Genomic DNA, 13418 nt, shown 5'->3' on the forward strand with positions numbered 1-13418 from the left:
ATTGGTTTAAACAGTGCTTGGTGTACTTGTGGGTGTTTCAGTGACTAAGCGATTTCTGGGGGTGAATGAAATTACCCTGAGGGTTTTACAAAAGCTGAACAAGAAAACGCCGCTAGAATTTAGGAGTCGACTGGAGTTGGAGTTACCGTCATCCGTAAGAAAATTACAGCAATACCTCAGCACTTAACTTTGCTGGAAGCCTCGTCAACATCGTTAGAGGTTTCTAAAATTCAATAGAAAATGAAGCAGCTTGTGTTAGAGGCAAAAGAAAAAGAAAGGGAGAAAGAAATGAAATTGAATCTTGATTAAAATCAGAGGACAGAAAAGAAAAACAAAAGGCCATCGCAGAAAAAAAAAGGAAAAAGAGAGAGAAAAGGAAACAGAAAGAAAGAGATGGGGTTTGACCTTCATGAATTGGCGCTTGTACAGGGAACGTCAGTTTAAAAGGATGGAGATGAAGGCTGAACGTGAGCGTAGGGAGGGAGAGAGTGAGGAGGAGCAAATCCATGGCAGGCAAAGGCTGGTGTGGATCTGTTTAAATATATTGAAACATCGCCTAAATCTGATGAGAAGGATGTCGAAGCCATTTGAAAAGGTATCTGAACAGAGGATGTGTCCAGTAATCATGTGGGTTTTGTTGATCCACACAAAGCTGGTAAGTAGCGTTGGTGAGGTATTTGCATCGCTATCGGGGGAAGTCATCTGGGCGGATCAGGAGGTGAGTAAAGCCATCTTAAGTATATCCAAGCTTGTGTTAGATGACTACAGAAGGCATTTCAGGAATCTAAGGAGGGATCCTGGTCAAACCCTACTTTGAGTTTGAAAGGATCAAACATACTAATTGCAATAGGTGGGTAAGGGCATTAAAAATAGAGCAAACCGATGACGCCGTTAAAGAGACGACTATCTTTGAGGAGTTCAAAACTGCACTTCCTGAGTTACTGAGAACTTGTGTGGAAGAGCGGAGAGTTGAAACGGTGAAATCAGCAGCTGATGATAATTAATTGGCTCATAAATCAAAGTTTGCTTTCCATGATTAATTTCAATCCACGAGGAATATAAACTGGGGAACACATGGTAAGGGAAAATCACATCTCGGATGAACGTCATAACTTACCACCGGATAAAAAGGAATCCCTGGAAGGGAAGAGAGAAGTCAAAAAGCGCCATTGTTTTCACTGCAAAATAATAGGCCATGTGAAATCACAGTATTAGATTAGATTAGATTAGATTAGATTAGATTACAGTGTGGAAACAGGCCCTTCGGCCCAACAAGTCCACACCGACCCGCCGAAGCGAAACCCACCCATACCCCTACATTTACCCCTTACCTAACACTACGGGCAATTTAGCATGGCCAATTCACCTGACCCTGCACATCTTTGGACTGTGGGAGGAAACCGGAGCACCCGGAGGAAACCCACGCAGACACGGGGAGAACGTGCAAACTCCACACAGTCAGTCGCCTGAGGCGGGAATTGAACCCGGGTCTCTGGCGCTGTGAGGCAGCAGTGCTAACCACTGTGCCACTGTGCCCTAACCACTGTGCCACCGTGCCCTAACCACTGTGCCACCGTGCCCTAACCACTGTGCCACCGTGCCCTAACCACTGTGCCACCGGTGGGTAAGAAAAAGCACTGGGAAACCAAGTGTGGGAAAACAGGATCAGCCAGTGAATTTTGTTGGAGTGGGAATGTAAAGCACAGTAGAGGCTGAAAATTTGCACCAGACAGTACAACCTGGTTGGTGGCTGATTCAGGAGGAAATGCCAGATGTTTTTAAACCGTATACTTGTGAAGGTAAAGTTTACTCACTCAGGCCAGGAGCAGCAGGTTACAATAATAAGAGATTCAGGATCCTCTCGATGAATGACGCTGAAGGATGAGGAGATATGTACCTCTGAAGGACTGTTGACAGAAACTGTGCTAGTAACAGGAATTCATGATGAGACAAGAAACGTCGATTTATGTGCTGATGTTAGAGTGTCCAGTGAAAGTGGAACAATCATGATACGAGACAAACACGCATCTCCAGGAATACGTGTTAGCGAATTAGCTGCTTCATAGTTAGGAGTGCTGCCTACTGTGGTTGAAAAGCCAGTGGAAAATCAAGCAACTGGGATATTGCAGGACACATGTCCTGGGATATTTCCCGACTGTGTGGTAACGAGGTCACAATGACAACATTTGAAACAGGGGAGAACAAAGATTATAGAGAAGGAAGTTGAAGTGGACTTATCACAGACGCTGTTGGATCAGATGATTGAAACAAAACTGGAGCAAATGGATGACAAAAAAAACCTCTTTTGCTCTGAGAAATTGACTGAGTAACAGCGGAAAGAGGAACATTTGAAGCAATTGTATCAAAAGGCGTACATGGAAGTCGAATCCAAATGTATCCTTGATTGCTACTAACTTAAAAACGAGGTCTTAATGAGGAAATGAAGACCACCAAATATTGAGGCAGATGAGAAATAGGCAGAAGTCCATCAAATCACATTAACAGTTGGTTACAGAAAGGAGGTGTTGCGGGTGTTGTGAAGATGTGGATGTAGTGTACCTTTAAAACTGAGCAGTGACAGCACCAAGTGTTCTCAATAAGATACAATGAAACATATGGTCCAGCTACTGGGGTAGCTGGGGTAGTTGGTTGCCTGGAGACAAAACAAAACAGATTTGAATTAGGCCTATCATTTGAAATTATACCCTGAAAAATACCAAACTCCAATCCAGTTTGATTTTTTTTATATTGACAATCTTAAAACCCAATGACACAATCTGATGCTTTGAGGGTATAAGAATGGGGAAACTGAACAGTTGAGAGGAGAACTGCCAAGCTACAAGCATGTAAGCGCACTTCCTGAAAAATAGCTCTCTTAAAGGTACCTTTATCGATCACTAACCTGTGAAACAGAATCCCCAAGGAGAAATAAAAAGACAGGAATACAGAGGAGAACCGAAAGGTACCTGTTTTTGAGTTGAGAAGTTTTATTTTGTAAATCGTATTTGGGAATTTTATCAGAGGAGCATTGTGGAAGGGGAATGTAAAAGGCAGATTCGCGGAAGGAGTTGTAAATAGTTGTTAGTTAATTATTCTCTCTTATACTTTAAGAAATAAAGTTGTTAATTTTTACTTTAAATAGTTCTTGGCCTCTTGAATTTTTGCAGATTACTGCACTGGATAAATATTTTCTGTTTTGCTGCTTTAAATTATGTAGGAGTTTTTTTTCCCCTTGTCGTAAGAGCTTGTGGGCTTGGGTGAGTGATGTGAACTGATTTAGACAGATTTGAATGCATTTGTGGGTACCAAAGATCCGAGCAGATTTAAACACTTGAAGGTGAGTGTCCGAGATCGTTAAATAAAACGTAGGTGAGACAATTTGTGTAATTTCGGCGACTTGTAGTTGATTAAACGAAAAGTCAGAGAAATGGCTCTTAAAATTGCAAAAGAGGTTCTGGGATTTGAAGATGATTCTCAAATTTGCCAAGAAAGTTTAGAAGGAAAGGAAAAGGTGATAATTTTAGCATTAGCCAATAAGTTAGGTTTGGGTTTAACCAAGGAAAAAAGTAAAGCTGAAATTATCAGGGAATTACTCAAACATGTAGGTGTGTCGGAGAGGCAGACAAGTACTGTAGTGGTGGAAAAACTTAAATTACAATTGAAGAAAATGGAGTTAGAAGATAAACAAAGGGAGAGAGAAAGGGAAAGAGAGAGAAGAAATAGTAAGAGGGAGAGAGAATAGGGAGGGAGAAATGGAGAGAAGAGAGGGAGAGAGAGGAAAGAGAGGGAGAGAAGATTCTTAACTGAGTAAAGAGAGAGAGAGAAAAGAAAGGCAGAGAGAGAGACAAAAGAAAGAGAGATGGTTCTTAGCTGAGTAAAGAGAGAGAGAATTTGAACTTGAGTAGTTGAGATTTAGTCAGCAAAGTCAAGTTAACAGAATGGAGATTAAAAGAGAAGGTAGTGATACATATAATTATGTCAAAACTCTGCCACATTTTGATGTGAAAGATCTTTAAGCCTTCTTTATTTCATTTGAAAAATTGGTGAGGCAGATGGAGTGATCCGAGGTTTTATGGGTAATGTCAGTTCAGACTAAACTGGTAGGCAGAGCTCGTGAGGTATTTGTCGCACTGTCAGATGAGGGGTCATGACATTATGAAGAGGTTAAACAGGCTATTTTAAGTGTTAATGGATTGGTACCAGAAGCACATAGATAGCGATTCAGAAACACAAAGAAGGAACGAGGTCAGACTTACGTTGAGTTCAAAAGAATTAAACATAGTCATTTTGATCGATGGTTGCGTGGTTTGAAAATAGATAACTCCTTCTGGTGCTAAGAGAGATTGTTCTCCTGGAGAAGTTTAAAAACACACACTTCCAGAGATGGTAAGAAGATGGTGGAGGAAAAAGGTTCAGGAAGTGAGAAGGGCAGCAGAATTAGCAAATGAGTACATGTTGGTGCATAAACCAAGCCTCTCTCCGGAATTTATTCATGTGAGGGATGGAAGTTGGGAGAACGGCAGCAACTGGACAGGCCATTGACCCATCTGATCAAGATCCTGTTGTACTCTGTCCACCGCACCTCCAGTTTTGGTGACATCTGCAACTTACTAACTATATCTCCTATTTTCACATCCAAATCATTTATATAAATGAAGGAAGGCAGTGGACCCAGCAGCGATCCTTGTGGCACTCCACTGGTCACAGGCCTCCAGTCTGACAAGCCACCCTCCACACCCACCCTGTGACTTCTACCTCGATCACTCGCTCTCTGTTTTTTTCCCTCTCTCTCTGTCTGTGCATGCTCTTCTCTCATTCTCGCCCTGGATATTTCTCTCTCTCGCTCTCTCTCTCTCTCTCTCCCCCCCTCCTCCTTCCCTGGCCATCTCTGTCTCTCCTTGGGATTTGTCTCCATGTCAATCCATCGCTCTCTCTTTTTGCTGTTCTGCACCCTTTGTCTGTCCCTTTCTCTGTCTCTCCCTGTCGGTTCTCTCTCTCTCTCTCTGTCCTTGTGTCTCCCCGCACCAGGTATATTTTATTCCGTCTGTCTTTAATTCTGCTCCTGCCTTGTTCTCTCACTGGGCTTTTATTCTCTCTCTCTCTCTCTTTCTCTCTCTCCCCGCCTCTCTCTCTCCCTCTCTCTGTGTCTCTCCCTCTCTCTCTCCCTCCCCGTCTCTGTCTCTGTCTCTCTCTTTCTCTCGACGCCGACCTCAAGATGTTCCCTCTCTGTGACTGTCTCTCTTTCTCAGTCCCTGATCTTATTTGCATTATCGTCCACCCTCCTTAACTCTCCTGCTCCCCCTTCTCCCTTTCCCTCTCCCTCACTCTCTGTCCACTCGCTTCCCCTGACCGTCTCCCTATCTTCCTGACCCTGAGTTGGATTTGGACTCAGAAAACCTGTGGTGTGGCACAAACAGTCGAATGGCCGGTCAGTCTCTGCACATACTCTCTGCGTCCCCACCCGTCCATCCCAGAGCGAGGGGAGGGCGTAGTGAGTGAGGGTGGGGGGAATTGTACTCAATGGAGATGCAGAGGGGGCCTTTATTCATTGCTGGGGGCATGGTTAGAGGAGGAAATGTGTTGCTGGAAAAGCGCAGCAGGTCAGGCAGCATCTAGGGAACAGGAGAATCGACGTTTCGGGCATTAGCCCTTCTTCAGGAATCATCCTGAAGAAGGGCTAATGCCCGAAACGTCGATTCTCCTGTTCCCTAGATGCTGCCTGACCTGCTGCGCTTTTCCAGCAACACATTTCCATCTCTGATCTCCAGCATCTGCAGACCTCACTTTCTCCTCATGGTTAGAGGAGACAGCTTTGTGTGTGGGGGGGGGACGAAGCTGCACAGGGTGGGACAATTGGATCGGAGATTGTGGGTGGCGGGGGTCTGGAAAATGTTGGGGGCTGGTTGCAAATTGTCAGTGGTGTCCCAAATTAGCAGGGGGCAGGGGAGTTACGGGGGAGTGAGCAGTAAATGTAGGGGCAGCAGAAAATTGGGGGGTTTTGGGGTGTGGAAAGGTAAATAAATGGGGATGGGCTGGAAAATCAGTTGGGAGTGGGGTGTGGGGAAGAGATTTAACATGGAGGAGGGGTATGGGAATTGTGGTAAGGAACATAACTGAGTGCTGAAGGAGGGGCACAATATTGGGGAGGAGGTGGGAACTTGATCGGGGGAGTTTTACAAAAACCCATGTCTCAGGGGTGGCGGGGGGGCAGTGGGTGCCTGGGATCTTGCTGTGCACTGAGGCAGTCTCTCAAAAGGCCAGTGAGTCTTTGCATGTGATTGCTGTGTCCCCGATTTAAAAAGTCTGCATGGTGGGAGGGGGTGATCATGAAGGAATAATATGGGGGGGGGGGGGGTGCAGTTAAGGTAAAGCTGCATGAGGGGGTGCGAGCGGCAGTTAGATTGGGGGCAATATACAGTGGGCAAAATATATGGGGGAACCTCAATATTTGGTGGGGAAAGGGCAAAAGAGACGGGTGAGTCAGGAATCAGGTAATGTAAAATATGGAGGGGGGTGCAAAAATATGGGGGTTATCAAATTGTTGAGGGGTTGTCAGATAATGGGGGCAGGAGCAAAATGTGTGCGGGGTGCAGGAAATGGATGGGGAGTCACAAAATGAGGGCAGTTATGTTGTCATACACCCTGCCCCCATTTTTGACCCCCACTCTTGCCAGACTCAGGTCAGTCCAAATCGGAGAGGGGAAAAGATTGTGTGGACAGGGGTAATGCCAAATTGGGGACAGACGGAACATCCAATGGGCAGGGGAGGACAACAGGCCAGTGTCTGCACACGCTCACTGTGTGAGGCCAGAGTGGGCTATCAGGGAGGAGTGGCCTCTGTCTATAAGAACACCCCCATTTCTGTCAGCTGTGAGCAGAGTTTGAGACCCTGTCATTTGGAGTCAACGTTTCCCTCAGTGAGCTGCCCCCAGCCGTGTTTGTGACGTGATGCAGCTGCTGAATGAAATGTTGGAGAATGCCAGCAAGGGGGAAGCTTCCATTCCCAAGGGGAAACATGGTGCAGATGACTCTCAACACCTTACCCTTCGGAGGGATTGGTAAGTCTTCCTCTTGTGAGTCAGTACCACACATCAGAGTGGGAAAAACCCAGTCTCCAAACACGGCCTGTATCCCTCACTCACTCACTCACTCACTCACTCACTCACACAAACTCACTCACTGGCGCGCACACACACACACACACTCACTGTCACTCACATACACACATGCTCACTGTCTCACACACACGCTCACTGACGCACACACAAACACACGTCGTCAGTGGCACACACACACATCTGCTCACTGTCACTCACATACACACACTCACATACACACACATACTCACTGTCTCACACACACACACATGCTGACTGTCACTCACATACCGATATGCTCAGTGAGCCTCTTCCACACACACACTCGCTGTTCCACACACACATGATCACTGTCTCACACGCACATGCTCACTGTCTTTCTCTCTCTCCCTGTCACACACACATGCACTCACTCTTTGACACAAACATGCTCACTGTCATTCACACACACACATGCTCAGTGTCACACGCGCACACACACATGCTCAGTATCACTCATACACATGCACACTCAGACACACAGGCATGTGCTTGCTGTCACACACGTGCTTACTGACAAACACGTGTGCTAACTCTTGCACACACATGCTCACTGTCTCACACTCACACATGTGCTCGCTGTCTCACACACACACCCACACTGTCACACACGCCACACGTGCTCACTGTCACTGACACACACGTGATCACTGTCGCATGCAGGCACATATTTTCTCACACTGTGCGTGTGTGTGTGTTTGTGTGAGAGAGAGCGAATGTGTGTGAGAGAGTGTCATAGAAAGGATTTGAGGACATAAGGCCAATTTCACTACACCTTCTGCAGTTGGCAATTCTTTGGAATGTAAGTGAGAGAGAATTGATAAGTTCTGATGTGGGCGAACAAGCCCCGGGCACGTTTATCTCCCTCTGCTCCCATCTCAGGGAAAGCATCATAAGAGATTGGACAAAGCTACCCTGTGTCTCCAAAATCATTGTTTGAGAAGTAATTTGAGAAACAACTGAGTTACCAACGAGATTCACAGGAGCTGATGCTTTGTGGGGGGGGGGGGTGGAGGAAAACCTTCTGCCTTTGCAGTGACACAGGGAGGCCAGCAGAGGGTGGCATTGTAATACTTTAAACTCAAGAAGGGCCGAAAGGCCGACTCAGACTTTGATTAATCACAATTTGGAGGTGCCGGGGCAGGACCAGGGTGCACAAAGTTAAAAATCATTCAACACCAGGTTATGGTCCAACAGGTTTATTTGGAAACATTAGCTTTTGAGCTGCTGCCTCTTCATCAGGTGGCTGTGGAACATGACCATTCGACACAGAATTTATAGCAAAAGGGTTGCAGTGTCACGGAGTTGCAATGATATATTAAACAACCTCAGTTAAAAATCACGCAACGCCACGTTACAGTTCTTAAACAAATTTAGATTAAGTCTTTCATCTTTTAGAATGGATATGGTGATTTAGGTTTTAATATGTAAATCCCAGGATTACATTCTCAAGGTGGCATCAACTAATCTAATAATAGGTGTCATCTCAGCTCAGACAATGCGTGAAGGTAAAGTCTGTACCAATGTTGAATCAGTTCTTTTTCTTAAGTGCAGCGTACAGAATCTTACATGGATTTATGCTGTTCTTGTGCAAAATAAAATGTAATTCTGCAAATAAATTCACCCCATAAACTTATATGTGTGCATGTGCATGAGAGACAGTGTATGTGTGTGTGTGTGTCTGTGAGTGTGTGCGTGTTAGTGCGAGTGCATGTGAGAGAATGTGTGCATGTGTGTGTGTAAGCTTGGTCAAGTATGTGTCATAGTGTGATGGGGTATAAGCCCGTGAGAAGGTGCATGCGTGGGGTAGGGCTTCGGAGCCCATAACCCATCCACACTGTCTACTTTCCTTTGCCTTCATTTTCTCTTTTCTCTCTTCTTTGCTTTTAATTTGTTGACCTAACTGCTTGGTTTGGGTTGGGGTGGGGCGGGGGTGGTGTCACAGCAATGGCATCGGGGGTGGTGAGTAGACCCAGCAGCCCAGTCATGACTAGACCCAGCAGACCAGACATGAGTATGCCCAGCAGCCCAGACTCGACTTGACCCAGCAGTCCAGACTCAAGTAAGCTTGGCAGCCCAGACACGAGTGGGCCCGGCAGCCAAGGATTGAGTAGGCCCAGCATCCCAGTTAGGGCCGACAGCCCAGACTCTATTAGGCCCAGCACCCCAGACTTGAATGGTCCAACAGCCCAGACTCGAGTAGGCCCGGTAGTCCCGACAAGAGGACGCCAGACAGCCAAGATACGAGTAGGACCAGCAGCCCAGATGCGAGGAGGCCCAGCAGCCCACTTAGGGTGACAGATTCAAGCCGGCAGTGGAGTCAAAGTCCAGTGAGGACACAGTGTGGTGAAAACATCGGTGGAGGTGCGATGGTGCTGAGGAGCGGTGACTTTTGTTTCAGCAGCGACAACGAACAGAAACCAGGCCTGACCACAGCCCGTGACGCAGCACGAAACAAGAAGGATTACAAAGCTCAACACGTTTTTGTTATTTCTTCACTCTTCTGCCTTTGTTTATCTGTGTTTTAAGATGGAGCAGGAGGGCAGCGATAACATACCACACTTTTCCACGGTAATCTGGTAACTAGATATATCCAACAATAAATAAATTAGATCACATTGATTCACAAATGCACAAATGTATGAAATAGGAGCCTGAGTATACCGTTGCCAACACACCTGCTCCACCTTTTGATAAGTTCATGGCTTTTCAGTTTGTGTTTCAAGTTCCACATTCCCAATTTCCCTGCTTTTCCATTGTTGTAAAGAATCGATCTACCTTCTTTCGAAGAATTTTCAGTGAGACTCCCTCAACTCCACCAGCTCCTTCAGATGAGAATTCCAAACGTACACAATCCTCAGAGTAAATTATACTAAACTTTTATGAGGGTACATCCTAATTTTAGAACCCTGCCTGTCCACAATCTGGACTACCCCACAAAAGGAAACACCCGTTCCTCATCAAATCTGATTAGGATCCTATGTGCCGTAAGTGATTTGAGGCATTTCATCTCTGCTCAGAGCCAATGGGACTTGCACCAGCACCATTACTTCCCCAGGCAGTTTCTTCCACACGTGAACCACTCTCAGCGTGAAAACATTGCCCCTCATGCTTTCCTAAAATCTGTCTTCCTCCACCTTAAAAGATGTCTTTCAACCTCAACGGAAAAATTCAATTACCATCAACTTTATCTCTACGTGTCATTATTTTACAAACTTCGATCAGATTGCCTGGCAAATTACTATGTTCTTATGGAAAAAAAGTCCCAACCTATCCGAACTTTCTTTAAAAAATTAAACCCTCCACATTCAGTAACATCCTGGTAAATCTCTTCTGAACCCTCACCAGCTTAAAACTATCCTTTCTATAACTGGGCGACACAGTACTCCAGAACAGGTCTAACCAACGTCCTGTACAACTTTGACATCACGTACCAGCTCTGCACTCCAAGGACAGACCAGAAAAAGCAAGCATACCAAACATCTTTTTAACCACCCTGCCCATATGTCACGCAAACTTCAAAGAATTATGTAGTTGCACTCCGAGTTCCCTTTGTTCTATAACACTACCCAAGGTCCTATCATTAACTGAGTCAGCCTTATCCTTGTTCGTTGAAACATCTCGCATTTATCCAGATTGAACTCCACCTGCCATCTGTCAGCCCATTTCACTGATGCGGTTTTGGTTTTGGAGGTCAATTCAGGAATTGTCCACAAAGCAAGTCCTGCAATAAATCGATATTTTCGACAAATTTTAATCAGACTGACCACTCTGAGATGCCAACAGCTTGCTTCTTGCCCCTATGGTGATTGTAGGGGACTGAACGTGAAGTGGGATTTAGATCTCATGTTTCAAACCCTTCAACCTGTACCACAATTTAAAGATTTGTTTGAAGGGATATGAAATTGCATTCGTCAGCTGTTCCCTGAATCTAACCTGGACCACAGCGTAAATGCATGTGTTGGTGCAGGAGCTGAGCAGTTGCAGCATCTTGGCTGTGCGGTCTGTGATTAAGCAAGGGTCTGTGTAGGAGTGGTAATACCGGATGTTTCTAATTCGTGCATAAATATTGTACACAACCTGGGTCACCCACAACAGTGCAAAACTGCCCGATATACTGAAGAGCAAAATGATGGACTTTTGCCGGTTTTCCATCTCTGCATCCTTTTGTTTCTCTCCAGTTCTTTGGCCATGGAGACTCCTACGGATTTGACTGCTCACTAAAATGCGCCTGACAGTCAGAACATTGAACAGCAGGATCAGAAAGAATGGAACACAAGGGGTTAAAATGTAGTTAATCATTTCGTATGCTGCCCATGCAGGGGAACTGAAGAAACTTGGCTTACGGGCACAAAGCCATGGCATATTGTTAATGATGTATTGTGACTCATATATAAAGTACTGGGGTAAAGACTCCAGGCAGCCGAGGACACTCACAGTTCCCAGAAATGTTGCTGCAGTTTTCTCAGTGCAAATCTTTGTTTTCAGCTTCTCATAGCAAATGGCCACAAATCGATCAGCGGTGAATGTGACTGTGAGCCAGACAGAAATTACTGTGGCTGCTGATCCCAGGGTAATAATAAAACTACACAGAGGAAAAAGGTTCAGGAAAGAAAGTGGAAAATAAATTCGAACAGCACACCTCAACATGGCATCAAAGACCACGACAAAGAGATCGGCCGCCGCCATTCCAACCAGATAATGCGTGATACACTTGGAGAGACCACAATTCCCTCGGGACAGGATGACAATCGCCACTAGATTAACTGTGAGGGAACAGAGTGAAATTGAATTGAATGTTGACTAATCATGTCCTGAGTCAAGGAACAAGGTGACACAACCTGAGGCAAATTCCCATGTTTGTTGTTGCATGATAGGTGTAAACTGAAATATTGAGTGTTTTCCTTCAAATACATTCTTAAATCACAATTACCAATATATGGGAATGCATAACGTAAGTGACTAAAGTAATAAATGGAGGTTTATCGAACACCATCAAGAGTAAAATGGTGAAGGAACAGATATGATTGCAGCATTTCATAATTAGAAAAGGTTATTGTATAAAACACACAGTGATAAATAATGACACTTAAGCAGCACAGTTAATATCAATTCGCGTGAGGAACACTTGAGAGACCAGCTTACCAGCAACACCAATGGCTGAAATGAGAGGAAAGAAAATATCTTCGATTTTCCATATAACTGGATATGCCATTTCTGGGATTAGCAGCAATTTCTGTTGTTCTGGGATCGCACATTCCTCGTAGGAATGGTGAACTGTTCCATTCCAGTTGATCCTGATTTATGCAGAGCATCAGCCTGTATTTATGTAGTAACACCTGACACCGGTATTACTGATGCTAGCTTGAACAAACGCATTACATCATCAGCTCTGACTCTGATGTGAGTACAATGGTGGTCAAAACACAAGCACCTTGAAATTCAGGGATCTATCTTAGTTCCACTGTGATGCAATGCAGGTGAAAAGTGCATGCAGAAAAGGCTGATCCCACACATAATGAACAGGTTCATTTACAGTTTCCCTACAAACCACTTTCCTTTTTCTTCCAGTCAAATTAATTGTTCCTCCTCTGCAAGGAAGACTGAATGCAGGGTCAATCCTTATAAATTCGATTTGAGGAAGTGAGAAAGAGATTGAGGAGGGTAGTGCAGTGGATGTTACCTACCTGGGCTTTGGTAAGGCATTTGACAAGGTCCCACATGGCAAACTGGTCAAGAAGCTGAAAGCCTATGGCATACAGGGAAATGTGATGCATTGGGTCCAATGTTGGCTCAGTTACAGGGCACAAAAAGTAACGAGCAACGGCTGGCCTTGCGAATGCTTGGCAGAGTGGAAAGTGTTCCAAAGCGTTCAGTATTGGGTTTCAAACAGAATTTAACAGCATCTTCCAAATGTTTGTAATTATGTTCCGCCAGAAGCATAAATTCTTGTATCTTTACGCAGTGTGTGTGTGAGAGAAAGAGCACTTGTGACTTTATATCATGTGGTTTTATGACACGTGATGGGGTTGGCTTCAAGGCGGAAAGATGAGAGGATAAATTCGAGAACGGTTTGGAATTAAAAAGGAAATGGTGGTTCAGATAATCAATTGATTCCATAACAAGTCCGATACTTGTTGCAGATTGGAAGTTTCTGCAACCACTTTCAATAATGGGGTTACTAGGACCAAGTTCAGAGGGCAGTTCAAGATCATGCTGAGATATTCAGTGAACCTGGCAGTTATATTAATTCAGTGATAAGAAAAACTGAGCTCTACCCAG

The 13418-nt window shown here is 44.9% G+C and overlaps 1 protein-coding gene across 1 annotated transcript; it reads right to left on the minus strand.

Moving 5' to 3' along the window:
• Positions 1-10973: 10973 nt before the first annotated feature.
• On the minus strand, positions 10974-12351 carry LOC148136914 (putative G protein-coupled receptor 139). The gene is made up of 2 exons (XM_087982854.1): positions 12282-12351; positions 10974-11902 (listed from the first exon to the last, which is right to left on the minus strand). The coding sequence occupies exons 1-2, from the start codon at positions 12349-12351 to the stop codon at positions 10974-10976; spliced, it is 999 nt and encodes a 332-aa protein (XP_087838980.1).
• Between the last annotated feature and the right edge of the window lie 1067 nt (positions 12352-13418).

The sequence above is a fragment of the Chiloscyllium plagiosum genome, unplaced genomic scaffold (assembly GCF_037043375.1).
Source record: "Chiloscyllium plagiosum isolate Xiang-an unplaced genomic scaffold, Cpla_swu_hap1 HiC_scaffold_44, whole genome shotgun sequence".
Taxonomy (NCBI): domain Eukaryota; kingdom Metazoa; phylum Chordata; class Chondrichthyes; order Orectolobiformes; family Hemiscylliidae; genus Chiloscyllium; species Chiloscyllium plagiosum.